The sequence below is a fragment of the Choloepus didactylus genome, chromosome 23, assembly GCF_015220235.1.
Source record: "Choloepus didactylus isolate mChoDid1 chromosome 23, mChoDid1.pri, whole genome shotgun sequence".
Lineage (NCBI taxonomy): Eukaryota > Metazoa > Chordata > Mammalia > Pilosa > Megalonychidae > Choloepus > Choloepus didactylus.
In genome coordinates this window covers 24075249-24088080 of record NC_051329.1, presented here as the reverse complement: position 1 = coordinate 24088080, position 12832 = coordinate 24075249, and the positions used below count along the sequence as shown (strand labels likewise).

The window sequence follows — 12832 nt, the reverse complement described above, 5'->3', positions numbered from 1 at the left end:
TCTCCCTTGCAGAGAGCCATAACACATGTTAAACTATTGCAGGCTCTGAGAAGTCCTGCAGTATGGAAACCTACAATACCTAAACCTATTGGATATGGTTTTTTCTTTCAAGGAGCAATGTAACAACATCCATGGAACTGTCTTTGATAAAGACCAACTGAGGAACCATAGAGATATGGGGGTATGCTGGTTTCTATGTATTGTGTCCCTCAGAAAAAGCCACGTTCTTTGGTGCAGTCTTGTGGGGGCAGATGTATTGGTGTTTATTAGGTTGGAACGTTTGGATTGGGTTGTTTCCATGGAGAAGCGCCCACCCAACTGTAGGTGATAACTCTGATTGGATGGTTTCCATGGAGGTGTGGCCCCGCCCATTCAGCGTGGGCCTTGATTAGTTTACTGGAGCACTATATAAGCTCAGACAGAAGGAGCGAGCTTGCTACAGCCAAGAGGGACACTTTGAAGAATGCACAGGAGCTGAGAGCTAGCTGTAGCTGAGACAGACATTTTGAAGACGGCTGTCGGAAGCTGGTGCAGGCATTTTAGAGAACGCCATTTTGAAACACAACCTGGGAGCAAGCAGATGCCAGCCACGTGCCTTCCCAGTTAACAGAGGTTTTCCGGATGCCAATGGCTTTTTTCCAGTGAAGGTACCCTTTGTTGATGCAAACTTTATGGCCTTAAGACTGTAACTGTGTAACCAAATAACCCCCCTTAATAAAAGCCAGTCCGTTTCTGGTGTTGTGCATTCTGGCAGCATTAGCAAACTAGAACAGGGGGTAACATGAGTCTCCCCCAGCTAGAATGCAAATTTCTCAAGGGGAGGGATTTTTGTGTGCTTCGTTCCTTGTTAGATTCTCAGCACCTGGAATAGTATCTGCAACATTGCAAATATATGATACATGGTTGTTGAATGAATGAATGGAGATGGTTGAAGAATCCTGGCCTTGCCTCTACCTGGCTGTGTGGCCTTGGGCAAATCCGCAGCCCTCCTCGGGTTTCCGTTGCCCTGCTGTAAAAAGGGGGTAAGACCAGATCATGCATTCTCAACCCAGGCAATAGCGTTTCCAAGACGGAGAAATTGGTTCTAGGGAAGGGGAATAGCGAGAGCCAAAATCAGAGGTGGAACATGCCTGGCAGTGTTAGGAACAGCAGATATAGAGAGAGGAGGTCAGAGGCAGTTGATGGAGAGCATTTGTTTTCTTGGACTTGGGATGAGGCGCATGAGAGGGTGCTGAGCAGGGGCATATCGTGCTCTACCTTCCGTTTTAATGGGGCTGCCCTGGCTGCGGGGTGGAGGACAGACAGACGGTCCAGGGGTGAAGGCAGAAGCAGGAAGCACTGTGAGCAGTTGGGAGAAGCTGGTGGTTTGGATCAGAGTGTCCTCAGTGCGGAAGGGATGTGTGGTGGGAGGCTGGGCACGTTCTGAAGGCAGAGACAGCAGGATGGGCCGATGGATTGGGCTGTGGGGCATAAGGGAATGAGAAGAGTTAGAGATTGTTCTAGCATTTTGGCCTGAACAACTGGAGAATTGCAGCTTGCTTTTGGAATGGGTTCCGTTTGAGGTGTGTGTTGGCCAGCCACGTGGAGGGGTGGAGTAGGCAGCTGGATATTCAGGGACGGAGTTGAGAAGAGGGATCCGAGTGGAGCTGAGTGGTGCTTAGGACAAATGAGGTTCTGTCTCCCCTTCCCCTCTCCCCACCCTTAGTCCCCAGCCATGCTTCTCTCTCTAGCCCTCCCACCCCAGCTCCTGGCTCAGGAGGGTGCATTCTCCCAGGTATCCTTCTGTTGTCCCCATCATACTGGGTGAGAGCCAGGGCCTTATGTTTCTCATTTATCTTTGTATTTCCCAGAGTCTGGTGCACAGTAGGTTGCAGGCAAACTATCTGTTGAATGAATGGGGGTGGGGGGAGGAGGATTCAATGAAGGGTTAAAAATTACTAAAGTGCAAATGTTACCAAACATTCCTCTCCCCTTCCTGAGCCAGATAATGTTATCTTTTCCAGCAGGCCACTCCAATCCCCACCCCTTCCTGTTGCTATCAGACCAGTGGGGGCATTTATGGGCAGAGGAAAAGGTCAAAGGAGTATGGGAAGGGAGTCAGAGGGTTTATAACAGGGTTTCAGACCATCTGTATAATAATAATAATGATAATAAAAAAACAGGACAGCAGAAGAGGGAGGCAGGGAGAGTCCACCACTGAAGCTGGATGCATAATGGGATTTTATTGTTTTGTGTTATAAGCTTTCTTTAGAGGGTGGAGGGTATTAAATGAGAGAGTCCAGGCGGCTGTGTATGAGAGAACTGGGAAGAGAGAAAAAGGACATGGGAGGTATTGCTAGAGAAAAGACTTGTGCTCCATGCATGCGTGGCTTTGAGCAATTTACCAGGAAGACATAGCAATCATAAATATAATGTGCATCCACTAACCAGGCATCATAATTCTTGAAAAATAATCAGAAAGCAAAAATGGTCAGAAATATAGTAGGAGGTATTAAAAGCCTTCTCTCCGTAACTGATTTTTAAAATTATTTAAATAAAATCATTAAAGGTATAGAAAAAAAATCTAACCATCACCATCAAACAACTTGACCTAATCGACATTTACGGAACCTATGCCCAACAAATGCAGAATATAAATTATTTCCAAGTGTAGACCAGAGATAGAACAGATGTTTGGCCATAAAAGAAGTCTCGACTAATTTCAGAAGACTGAATCTTACAGAGTATGTTCTCAGACCACCAGGGAGTTAAATAACAAATCAGTATCGATCAAATGTATAGAAAATCCCAAACTATTGAGAATTTAGATAATATGCTTTTAAATAACTCATGGGTCAAAGAAGAAACCACAAGGGAAATTAGAAAACATCAAACTGAATGATAATGAAAACACATGAAAGTAAAATTTGTGGGAAGTAGCTAAAGCAGTGCTTGGAGGGAAATTTATAGCTTTCGCTGCCTATATTTAAAAAGATGCAAGGCTGAAAATAGATGAACCAAGAAGCTACCTTAAAAGCTAAGAAAGAACAAAGTAAATGGAAGGAAGGAAATAATGAAGATGAGAGCAGGAATCAGTGAACTAAAACACAAATGATAGAGAAAATTAACAAAGCCAAAAACTGATTATTTGAAAAGATTAATAAAATTGAAAAGCACAAGCTAACACTGGACTTTCTTTTTTTTATTATTACTTTTAGTCTTTTGGACTGGCTGCACGTGGACTGTTTCACGTGAGTGCACGCGGTTACAAGAATAAGGGAGCACGGAGAGCTTCTGTGCCCCTCCCTTGCAGACAGGCATGTGTGCCTCCCCAGCGTCAGGTCCCCTGCTCACTGCTGGATCCGGCGGATGCTCTGCACCTGGAAGGTCTGGGCATGGGAGCCCAACTCCCAGAAATGCTTGTAGTCCCCCGAGTGGTGATCGCACTCCAGCACATACTGAAAACCTCGGTAGCCAGGAAACTGAGAGCAAACCCAGCTGGAGGAGGGAAGAGGTGGACTGTTACCTCAGAGATGGATCCACCTCGTGAACAAGGCAGGGACCAATGCATTCCAGTAATCTTGACCTATCTTCAGGGATCTTCCCTCCCCTGGGCTTTTGCTTATGCTGTTCCCTCTGCCGGGAACACCCTTCCAGCCATGCTTCTCCTGGCCAAGTCTTATTTGTCTTTCAGATCTCAGCTGAATCACCATTTCATCAGGGAAACTTTACTTCTTCCCCAAATCAGACCACAGATCCTTATTGTACCATCCCTTAGTATCCTATGTTCCTGCTTTGCAGCACTCATATAAATAGCTAATTGTCTAATTATTTGTAAAATATCAGCATCCCCTGCAAGAAGACAAGCTACTTGGGAGTGGGTTTGTATGTGTCTTGTTCCTGGTTAGCCCCAGTGCTGATACAATGCTTGGCACAGAGGAGAGCCTCCATAGATATTTGAATGAACAAATGATTGAATGAATGAATGAAAGGGAAGCCACTCTTTTCCCCTCTTCCCTTTCCCAGGCACTTCCAAGAAAAGGGCAATTGTTCTTTCAATCCATTGGCCCCACATTGTTCAAGACTGGACATGGATCAGTGTTTTGTTTTCTGAGCCTCCGTTTCCCCTCCTTAAAGGAAGGAAGTAGGCTCAAGAATCACAAAGAGTTTATCCTACTCTAAAAGAACACAATTCTCTGTTGACTACTGAGAAAAATTAAAAATAATAATAAGTTTTAAAAAAACCTGTCCCCTTGTCAGCTCCTTTCTTCCAGGAGCCAAAGGGCAACCCAGAAGGTGGCTCTGATGTCCTTGCTAAGCAAGGAGCTCATAACCCAGCCTTCACCCACTACCTCCTGCATGAAACAGTAGGAAGGGTCAGTCAGTCCTGGGTTTGAAGCCAGATTCAATCATTTACCTGCTGTTGGACTTTGAGCAAGTTGTTTAACCCACCTCAGTTCATTTATGGCTGTACATCCATCCTCTAGCTCCTTTCCACCATACCCCTGCCACCCCTCCCCATCTCAGTGAGCGTGGGAACCATGGGCTGACCCAGCAATGAGCATGTGACCAGGCCTAGCCAATCAGAGCCCCTCATTCCTATGAGCATGATGATTGGTTCAGAGTTGATCACATCACCCAAGCTAATCCAATGATTACCATTCCAGGAACTGGAATATAAGGGTGAAACTGCCATCTTTGCCTTCCTATGGGAAGAGTTGCCTGAGGATGTAGCAACACAGAGGAAGGCAGAGCCAGAGGAGGAAAAAGGCAGAGCCCTGCTGTAGCACCTGGATCCAGCTTTGCCTGAAGTCAGTTACAGGAGTAAATAAAACTCCTTTTGGCTTAAACCATTTTGATCTGAATTTAGATCATTTGTAATCCCATAAATTCTGGCAGATACCTGTCTGTGCCTGCAGCACGGTGTTTTCTTGGGAGGTGTCCCTATCCCTCCCAACATCCCCTCTTTTCCCTGTCAGGCAGAGCCTTGGATCCACTTACGCCCCGGAGTGGACATGGAAGGAGCCCACTTCATTGCCATCCCAGCCCATGGCCTGGAGGGAGGGGTAGTCGTCACTCAGCTCCCCTTTCCTGCCCAGGAAGTTCTCTTGCTCGAAGATGGTCAGCCTCGAGTCACGGTGGTTCTGCAGGCAGAGGGAGCAGGGTCAGGTCACGGGGCGCCCAGTTGGGAGCCCGGAAGCCTCTGCTAACCCCCACGCCCTGACCTTGTCTCCCAAATCAGCCTTCCTTGCAAACCTCTATGGAGGGAATTAAGGGAACAGGTACCAGAAACCTCATCAAAGATCTACCCTTTGCCCTAGAAATTCCCCTTCCAGAAATTTACACAGAGGAAATCATCATCATGGAACAAATTAGCTGCAAGGATGTTTGTCTCTAGCCTTGGCAATAACAGTAAAAAAAAAATAGAACCCACCTACCTGTTTAACAATAGGGGATCAGGTGGTGACATTTCACCATAATTAGGAGGAAGGGTTCAGATTCTTACTCTGCCACTTACTGGCTGACTGAGCTTAGACATGTTACCCAGCATTTCTGAGCCTCTGTTTCCATTTCTGTAAGATGGAACTAAGCACATCTAATTTTCAGGGTTCTTTTAGGGTTATGTGAAATCAGGAGTTCTCTCTCTGCTGAACTATAAACTGCAGAAAATGAGAGATCACAACTGTTCACGTTCCACCATGGATCTCTGTATTTAGCACAATGTCTGGGCAATTGGTGGAATAGATGAACAAATTAGTTTATTTACAAAACAGAATACTAGCTGTGAAAAGTGATGTTGTAAATGAGATTTAATCACCTGGGAAGATGATTTTGGTATAATTGTCCAGGGAGGAAAGCTGGTCTCCAAGCCATGGGACCACTATGATTCCATTGTGTGCGTGTATAAACATATATATATATGTAGAGAGAGGGAGAGAGAGCATGTGTGTGTTCTGTGGATATCAAACAAGACCAGAAGGAAATCCCTGCATTGTTAACAGTGGGCTTCTGTCTCTGAGGTGTGATTATGAGTGACTTTTATTTTCTTATTCTGCCATATTGGGTTATTTCCCTGAATCTTGGACAGCTGGTATAACTGCCTTATGTGAATTTAAATCAGTAAAAGTTATTTTTTGAAGTAAAAAAATAAAATCTGCCTTCCTGAGCCTCAGTTTTCTTATCTATAAGATGGGATCACAATGTCCACCTCCATTCAGGCTCCATAAACAGCAGCTAAAATTTTAAAAACCAGGAGCATTGATAAGGAGTTGCAGGAACTAGAAATAGAACTTTCCACCCACCTCGCCCTGCCATCTCCAGCACCCAGCTTCTCCCAAGAACCCCCGAGTCATGAAAAGAGGGGTGCAAAGCAGGCATGAGCTCATATCGTAGCCAAAGTTGCCATGGGCATTACTGATAGAGGCTCTCTGGTCAGATGCTTGAGATTTTTCTTCCCCCACGGCATAGGTGCTATGGCCCCATTTCCAGCTGACAAAACTGAGGCTAAGAGAGGGGAGGCATTACCCAAGTCACTCAACTGGAAGAGGTAACCTGGGAATTTAAACCTGAGACATCTGATTCCCAAGGGACATCTGATTCCCAAGCCCCACGACCACCACTGGAGCCTGGAGGCCGGGAGGGAGGCTCAGGCATCTCCCCGGGGCGGGAAGGGACTCACGGTGCAGGCCACAGGCCGGAAAGAGGTGAGCCTCTCGGCGGGGTAGGCCGTGTTGCCGCTCCAGGCGTCCCAGCTCGGGTACTCGCCCCGCTCCAGCACATACTGCTGCCCTTGGAAGCCGGCGTGCTCGAAGCCCACCCACCTGCACACAGAGAGAAGGGGCCACAGCAGGTGAGCCCCTCACCTTGAGTCCTAGACCCAGAGGTTCCCTTCCAGAGGTGATTTTACTCCCCAGGAGACATTTAACTATATCGGGAGAGATTTTTGGTTATTACAACTGGGGATGTGGGTGCTCCTAGCATCTCATATGGCCCTCACCATAAAGAAGTCCCCAGTCCCAAATATCAATAGTGCTGAGCTGAATATTCCAGATCCCGCAGCCCCGCTGACCCCAGGCTGGCCTAAGTGATCCTCGGAGGAGTTCTTGTACTCCTCCCCAAATACGGGAAGATGAGCCCTCTTGTAAGGAGCTGCCACAAGTCCCCTCCTCATCCATGTCCCTATTTTGGAGGAGCCTTTCAGGAGGCAGCTTCTCACCTGCCTCTCTGGTTCCAGTGGGATATGGGACTTTCCCACCTCACCATCACACGGGGTACAGCAGCAGGCTGGGAACCCACTAACGACAGGGTGGCCCACCGCGTCTGTTGCCTGTCAGCCAGCCCCTTTTGCTTTGGTGTTGTCCTGGGGGATGGGGGTATAGGACGCTGGCACTAGGTAACCCTGTCCTTTGCTGCCTGTGTCAGTAATAAACTGTCTGAATCTCTCTAGGCTGGTGGTCCCCTGTTGGCCTGCTGGCGTATCCCCGGGCAGGCCGCTGTCCTCATCCGAGCCCCCGTTCCCCTCCTGAACAAAGAGGAAGCTTGGAGAACGATTACCATGGCGTGAGATGTGGCAATATCACTCCAGAAGATTGTGGGTAGAATCTTCTGTGTGTGACCCCCACAGGCAAACAGCTCCAAATCACACTGTTCTCCTTGCAATCTACTTCCAATCCTTCTAGAATTATGGTATCTAATATGGTAGCCACTAGTCACATGTAGCTAATTAACTTTAAATAAAGAAGTGAAAACTAAATCGAATTTCAGATTTGATTTTTTAGTCACACTAGCTACATTTCAATCCTCATTAGTCACGTGCGGCTCCGAATTAGGCAGTGCAGATTTAGGACATTCCCAGCATCACAGAAAGCTCTATTGAGTAGTGCTGGTCAAAGGGATCTTAGTGTGCTATATGTGTGTCCTTAACACCTCTCTACATCTCACTGCTCTCTCTTTTTATTTTTATTTTTTTTAACAGAAAGAGCTCAGGCTTCATTCTCAGAACCTCAGCCATGTACCGATATTTAGCTAAAAAAATTGAAAGCATTATTTTTTACTATATTTATTTTTATAGTTACCATCTTCTTTTGGCAACTAATGTTGGCTTTAGATTTATACTAATGGGACATTTCAGAACTAACATTCCGTTTTGAGGGTCCACACCTGCAGGCCAGCTGTATCCAGTGGACAGGGTCTGCGTGCAACACGCCTCCTACAGTTGGGCAGTGCACAACCTGCACAACTTGACGTGGCAGTCCTGCACACTCTCCAGCACCTCAGACCCAAGGAAGGCACAAAGGTATACAGTTAGAGTCCGGGAAGATAGGGCCTAGAACATCTTCAAGTCTGAACCCTTTCTGGGTCCCTTCCTGCTCCCCCCCTCCCCACAAGGACCCCGACTCAGGTTTCCCCTGGACTCACGCTCCACTCAGCACTTTCAAGGATCTCACGGTCTCAAAGCCAAGCTCCAGCACACTGGGACACTCAGCCGTGAACTCGTGCCGCCAACCCTGGAAGCCCTCCTCATCCCACACCACGATCTAGGCCAGAGAGAATAGGTGAAGGCCAACATCAGAGCCCAGGGTAGGGCCAGGGGGCTGTGGGCACCCCAGGACTCAGGGTGGGGCTGGGCAGAGAAGGTAGGTGAGGCCTCTGGGAAACTGGGGAGCACGAGCACCACATAAACGGGAGATGGGGGAGGCTCTGCTCAACCCGACATTCCAATTTCTCATGATGATCCCTACATCTGGATTATTAGGTGGAACCTCCAAGTTTTTGTAAGGCTGGTGACAAATTCAAAAGTTTTTTTTCAAAACACAGAGCAGTTCAAAGAAATCATGCCTGAAGACTGCCTGCAATCCTGGGTCACCAATTGGCGATCTCTGCCAGAGAGTGTATCGGTTAATATTTTGGGACCAGAAGACCCAAGTTCAAATTCCAGCTCCAACTCTGCCCCTGTGCATGACCTTGGGTGACCTTGGGCAAATCCCTCTCCCTTCTGGTTGCATTGAAGCAATCATAGCCCTCTCCTCCAAGGGGTGATGTGAGGATTCAGTGAAGTTTGGGGTGGGAAGGGGGGTAAGGGGCGAACCTGGGTTGGAGCCCTGCCCCCACTCGCTGCCCCGTCACCCCTGGCTGGTACGTTTTCCTACCTTCCAGTGTCCCGCTGGCTTGGTGCACTGCAGGGTCATATTGGCCCCTTCCTAAGAAGGAAAAGAGCAACACAGTCTTCCACCCTGACTGGGTTTCTCCTTGACCTTGAGGGCTGGTTGGGGCCAGGTCAGGATCCAGGAGGGGTCCGGTGTGACCAGGCTGGGGCAAAGTGCGGCTGTGTGTCCCTCTCCTTCCCTTTCTGTCTGTGACCAGTGCCATGGCCTTTATCTCCTTCCTAGCCCCATCTCAAAACTTCCCCCTTCTGCATCCCATTCCCCAGCTATACTGCTTTTTTTCTAGGAGTATTTGTCTGTGGCTGCCAGAGGGTAAATCCTGCACATGACAAGCTGCTCAGCTAGAGAGCCTTCCCGAAACAGCACTAACCCTAAGTGGCAACTCTGATGGTGGAAACTTAGGCATTAGGACCACTAAATGAGGGTAGGCAGGTTCTGTTCTTGATGTCTGGGACCCATACTTGCTTAGGGTGAGGATGGCATTCAGGTGACTCAGTGACATCTCCAGGATTGAAAACCTGGGCTCCCTCCCTCCCGGGATCTGACTCAGTGCCCCTGATCCCACCTCTTCCCCAAGCCTGGGACTTACCAAGATGGGCCCAGAGAACACGCCAGAGCTGGGGCCCACGGAGGCCAGGCTCTTATAGACTACACAGGGAGAGGGGCCCCTGGGAGCAAAGCCCTGACTCAGCAAGCGAGCAGCAGAAACAAAAGCAAATTCTGGCAGAAGCCCCCATGGAGAGGCGTCAGCAGCTCTGGCTTTGGCTGGGAGGGGACGGGCCAGCTCGCCTCCCCCAGGGATCAGCCCCGAAAAAGGTGAGGGAGGAAGGGCTGCCGTAATCGGATCCAGAGAACTTCTAACTGGAGCAATAGAATGAGCACTAAATGAGGAGTCCAAATCTCATTCTCATCCTTTTCAGCTGCGTGACCCTGGACAAGTCACTGCCCCTCAGTTTCTGCCTATAAAATGGAACAAGAATAAATTCCTATGTAACATGCCTGGCACAGAGTAAAGATACAACAAATGCCCATTCCTTTTCCACTCTGGCCCCCTTCCTCCTCCAGCCGGAGCAATCAGGGAGGGCTTCACATTGGAGGCGGCGTTTCGACTAGATGAAGGTTGGGGAGGATTGGTACGAACTGAGAGCAGAGAACCAGGAACAAAAGTGCAGGGGTAGGAATTTGTGGCGCATGTACAGGAAAGAGCTGGTAGCCTGATGTGGCTGGAGCTCGGGGGTCACAAAGGGGCACAGAGGGGTCTCAGGGGTCATGAAGCGGTGCAGAGAGAGGAGGCAGGAGAAGTGGGCTGAGCCAGGGCCTGCAGGGTTCACAAAGCCACGTTGATGAATCTGCCTGGCTCTGTGGGAGCGCAAAGGAGCTGCTGGGTGGGAACAGGCTTTGCAAACCGTGGACACCTGCTAAACACCCTTGGTCTGTTTTTGCTTTGTGTACCCTCTCCCTTCACCCTGCCCCCTGGGCTGGCCTACGAGGGGCCTCTCACAGCATAGGAAGGAACAGAACCAGGAGTCATCGGCTTGGAGTGAACCCAGCCCTGACTCTTACCATCTGGCCGAGCTGGAGGCTGGCTGAGCCCTTGCTCATGGCCTGTAAATGGCAAATCAGTTCCCTCTGGGGAGGGTTAAATGAGGCTCTATCAAATGCAAGACTTCAAAGCAGGGTTGCTATGAAAATGAAAGGTTAAGAACACATCCTCTGCTGAAAATCTTGTGGATCACACTCCCTTTACCCAGTGTATGGACGGATGAGTAGAAAAATGGGGACAAAAAACAAATGAAAAATAGGGTGGGATGGGGGGATGATTTAGGTGTTCTTTTTTACCTTTGTTTTTTATTCTTATTTTTATTCTTTATGGTGTAAAGAAAATGTACAAAAATGGATTGGAGTGATGATGGCACAATTATATGATGGTACTGTGAACAGTTGATTGTACGCCATGGATGATTCTATGATATGTGAATACATCTCAATAAAACTGAATTTTTAAAAAAATTACACCATGGGTAATAATGGTGTAATGAATGTTTTTATATTTTCCTGGCCAATATTTGGAAGAGTTGTTTTTTTTCCTCTTAAGATCTCAGATACACACATTTTTAAAAAAATAAAGCTGGTATTTTATATTTAAAAAAAAAAAAAAAAGAACACATCCTCTGCAGCCAGACAGCTAGGGTTTGAATCCCATTCTTGCTGGCTGGGTAACCTTGAGCATGTTACTTAACCTCTCTGAGCCTCACTCTCCTTGTGCATAAAATGGGTGTCAAGATAAATGGGGTTTAACCTAAGAGAGATGGATATTGAAGATTAATATGAGTGATATATGATTAGCACTTGGAATTGCTCCTGGAATATAAAAAACATTATGTATCGTCATCATCATCATCATCATCATCATCATCATAATCGTGTCCCCCACAAAGACATGCTCAATTCCTAACCCTGGTCCTGTGACTGTGAACTCATTTGTAAAGACGATCTTTGGAGATCCCAATAAGATGGGGCCAGATTAAGTCAGGGTGGGACTTATCCAATATGACCGGATCCTTACAAGCAAAGGAAATGTGGGCACAGAAGGAGAAGCCAGAGGAGACTAAAGGAGACTGTCACCAAGTGACAGAGGCAGAGACTGAGCCGCCACCAAAATGCTATAGACTTCAAGGAAAATATGGGCCTGCCAACACCTTGATTTTGAACTTCTAGCCTCCAAGACAGATTCAATAAATTCCTACTGTGGAAGCCAACAAGACTGTGGTATGTTGTTATAGCCGCCCTGGCAAACTAAGACAATTGCTAATACTAACAATGATTCCTATTAAATAATTATTAATTTTTTTAAGAGAGCACAGATTTTAAGAGCTTGAGTTAGGGAGTTAAAAAGGGATGGGTCCCCAGTTCCATTATGCAGATGAGACCACTGAGGCTGAGGGCAAAGTGAGTTCCCTCCACCTCTTCATCTATAAGTAGTGCTAATTGTGAAGAAACTCCCCCCCCCCCAACCTCTATAGGGTCATCGTGAGGATTTCAGGAGCTGAGTCAGTAAAGAACTCAGAGGGGAGCCAGGCCTGGTGGGCGATCCCCCATCCCCACTCTTTGGCAGACAGCCCCTTGCCTAGGAGGAGACAGAACCCCCAGGAGATGGCCTGGCCTCGCAGCCCAGACCGGTGGGTTGTCTCCACCACAAGCATCTTGGCACCAGCTCCAGTATCTGCTGCATCCTGCCCCCCCCACCCCCACCCCAGGTCTTGGCCCAGGATGAAAGGCTGAGGGGGATGCTGGGAAGTGAGGGGGTGGCGGGTTGGGTGAGATGAGGGCAGAGCTGGCCCCAGGCCAGGGCGATCTCCAGCAGAGCAGGGTTTCATGGGAACTTGTGCAGACCCTCAAGTGGGGCTGGAAGGGTGCAGTCCCCTGGGTCCCTCTGGCCCTGGCTCTGCTGTACGGTCACTGTGTGACTTTCTTCAAACCACTCATTCCACCTGGGCCTCGGTTTCTCTGTTCGTGGAATGAGGGAGTTGGACAAGGCAATTTCCGGTGTGTTCCATTGTTCTGAGTCTTCCTTGCTCTACCTCCACCTGTGTGTATCGCTCTTCCTTCCCCGTCCATCACCCCCACTTTCCCTCCGTGTCTCAGTCCCTCTTCACCTCTCCGTTTCCCTACTTCTCTCTCCCCATCTT

At 48.2% G+C, this 12832-nt stretch overlaps 1 protein-coding gene across 1 annotated transcript; it reads right to left on the bottom strand.

Moving 5' to 3' along the window:
• Positions 1-3173: 3173 nt before the first annotated feature.
• Positions 3174-9173, bottom strand: CRYBA4 (crystallin beta A4). The gene is made up of 5 exons (XM_037817120.1): positions 9129-9173; positions 8398-8516; positions 6659-6800; positions 4981-5123; positions 3174-3477 (listed from the first exon to the last, which is right to left on the bottom strand). Exons 1-5 carry the CDS (start codon positions 9165-9167, stop codon positions 3330-3332), a joined length of 591 nt encoding a protein of 196 aa, XP_037673048.1. The 5' UTR covers positions 9168-9173; the 3' UTR covers positions 3174-3329.
• Positions 9174-12832: the final 3659 nt, after the last annotated feature.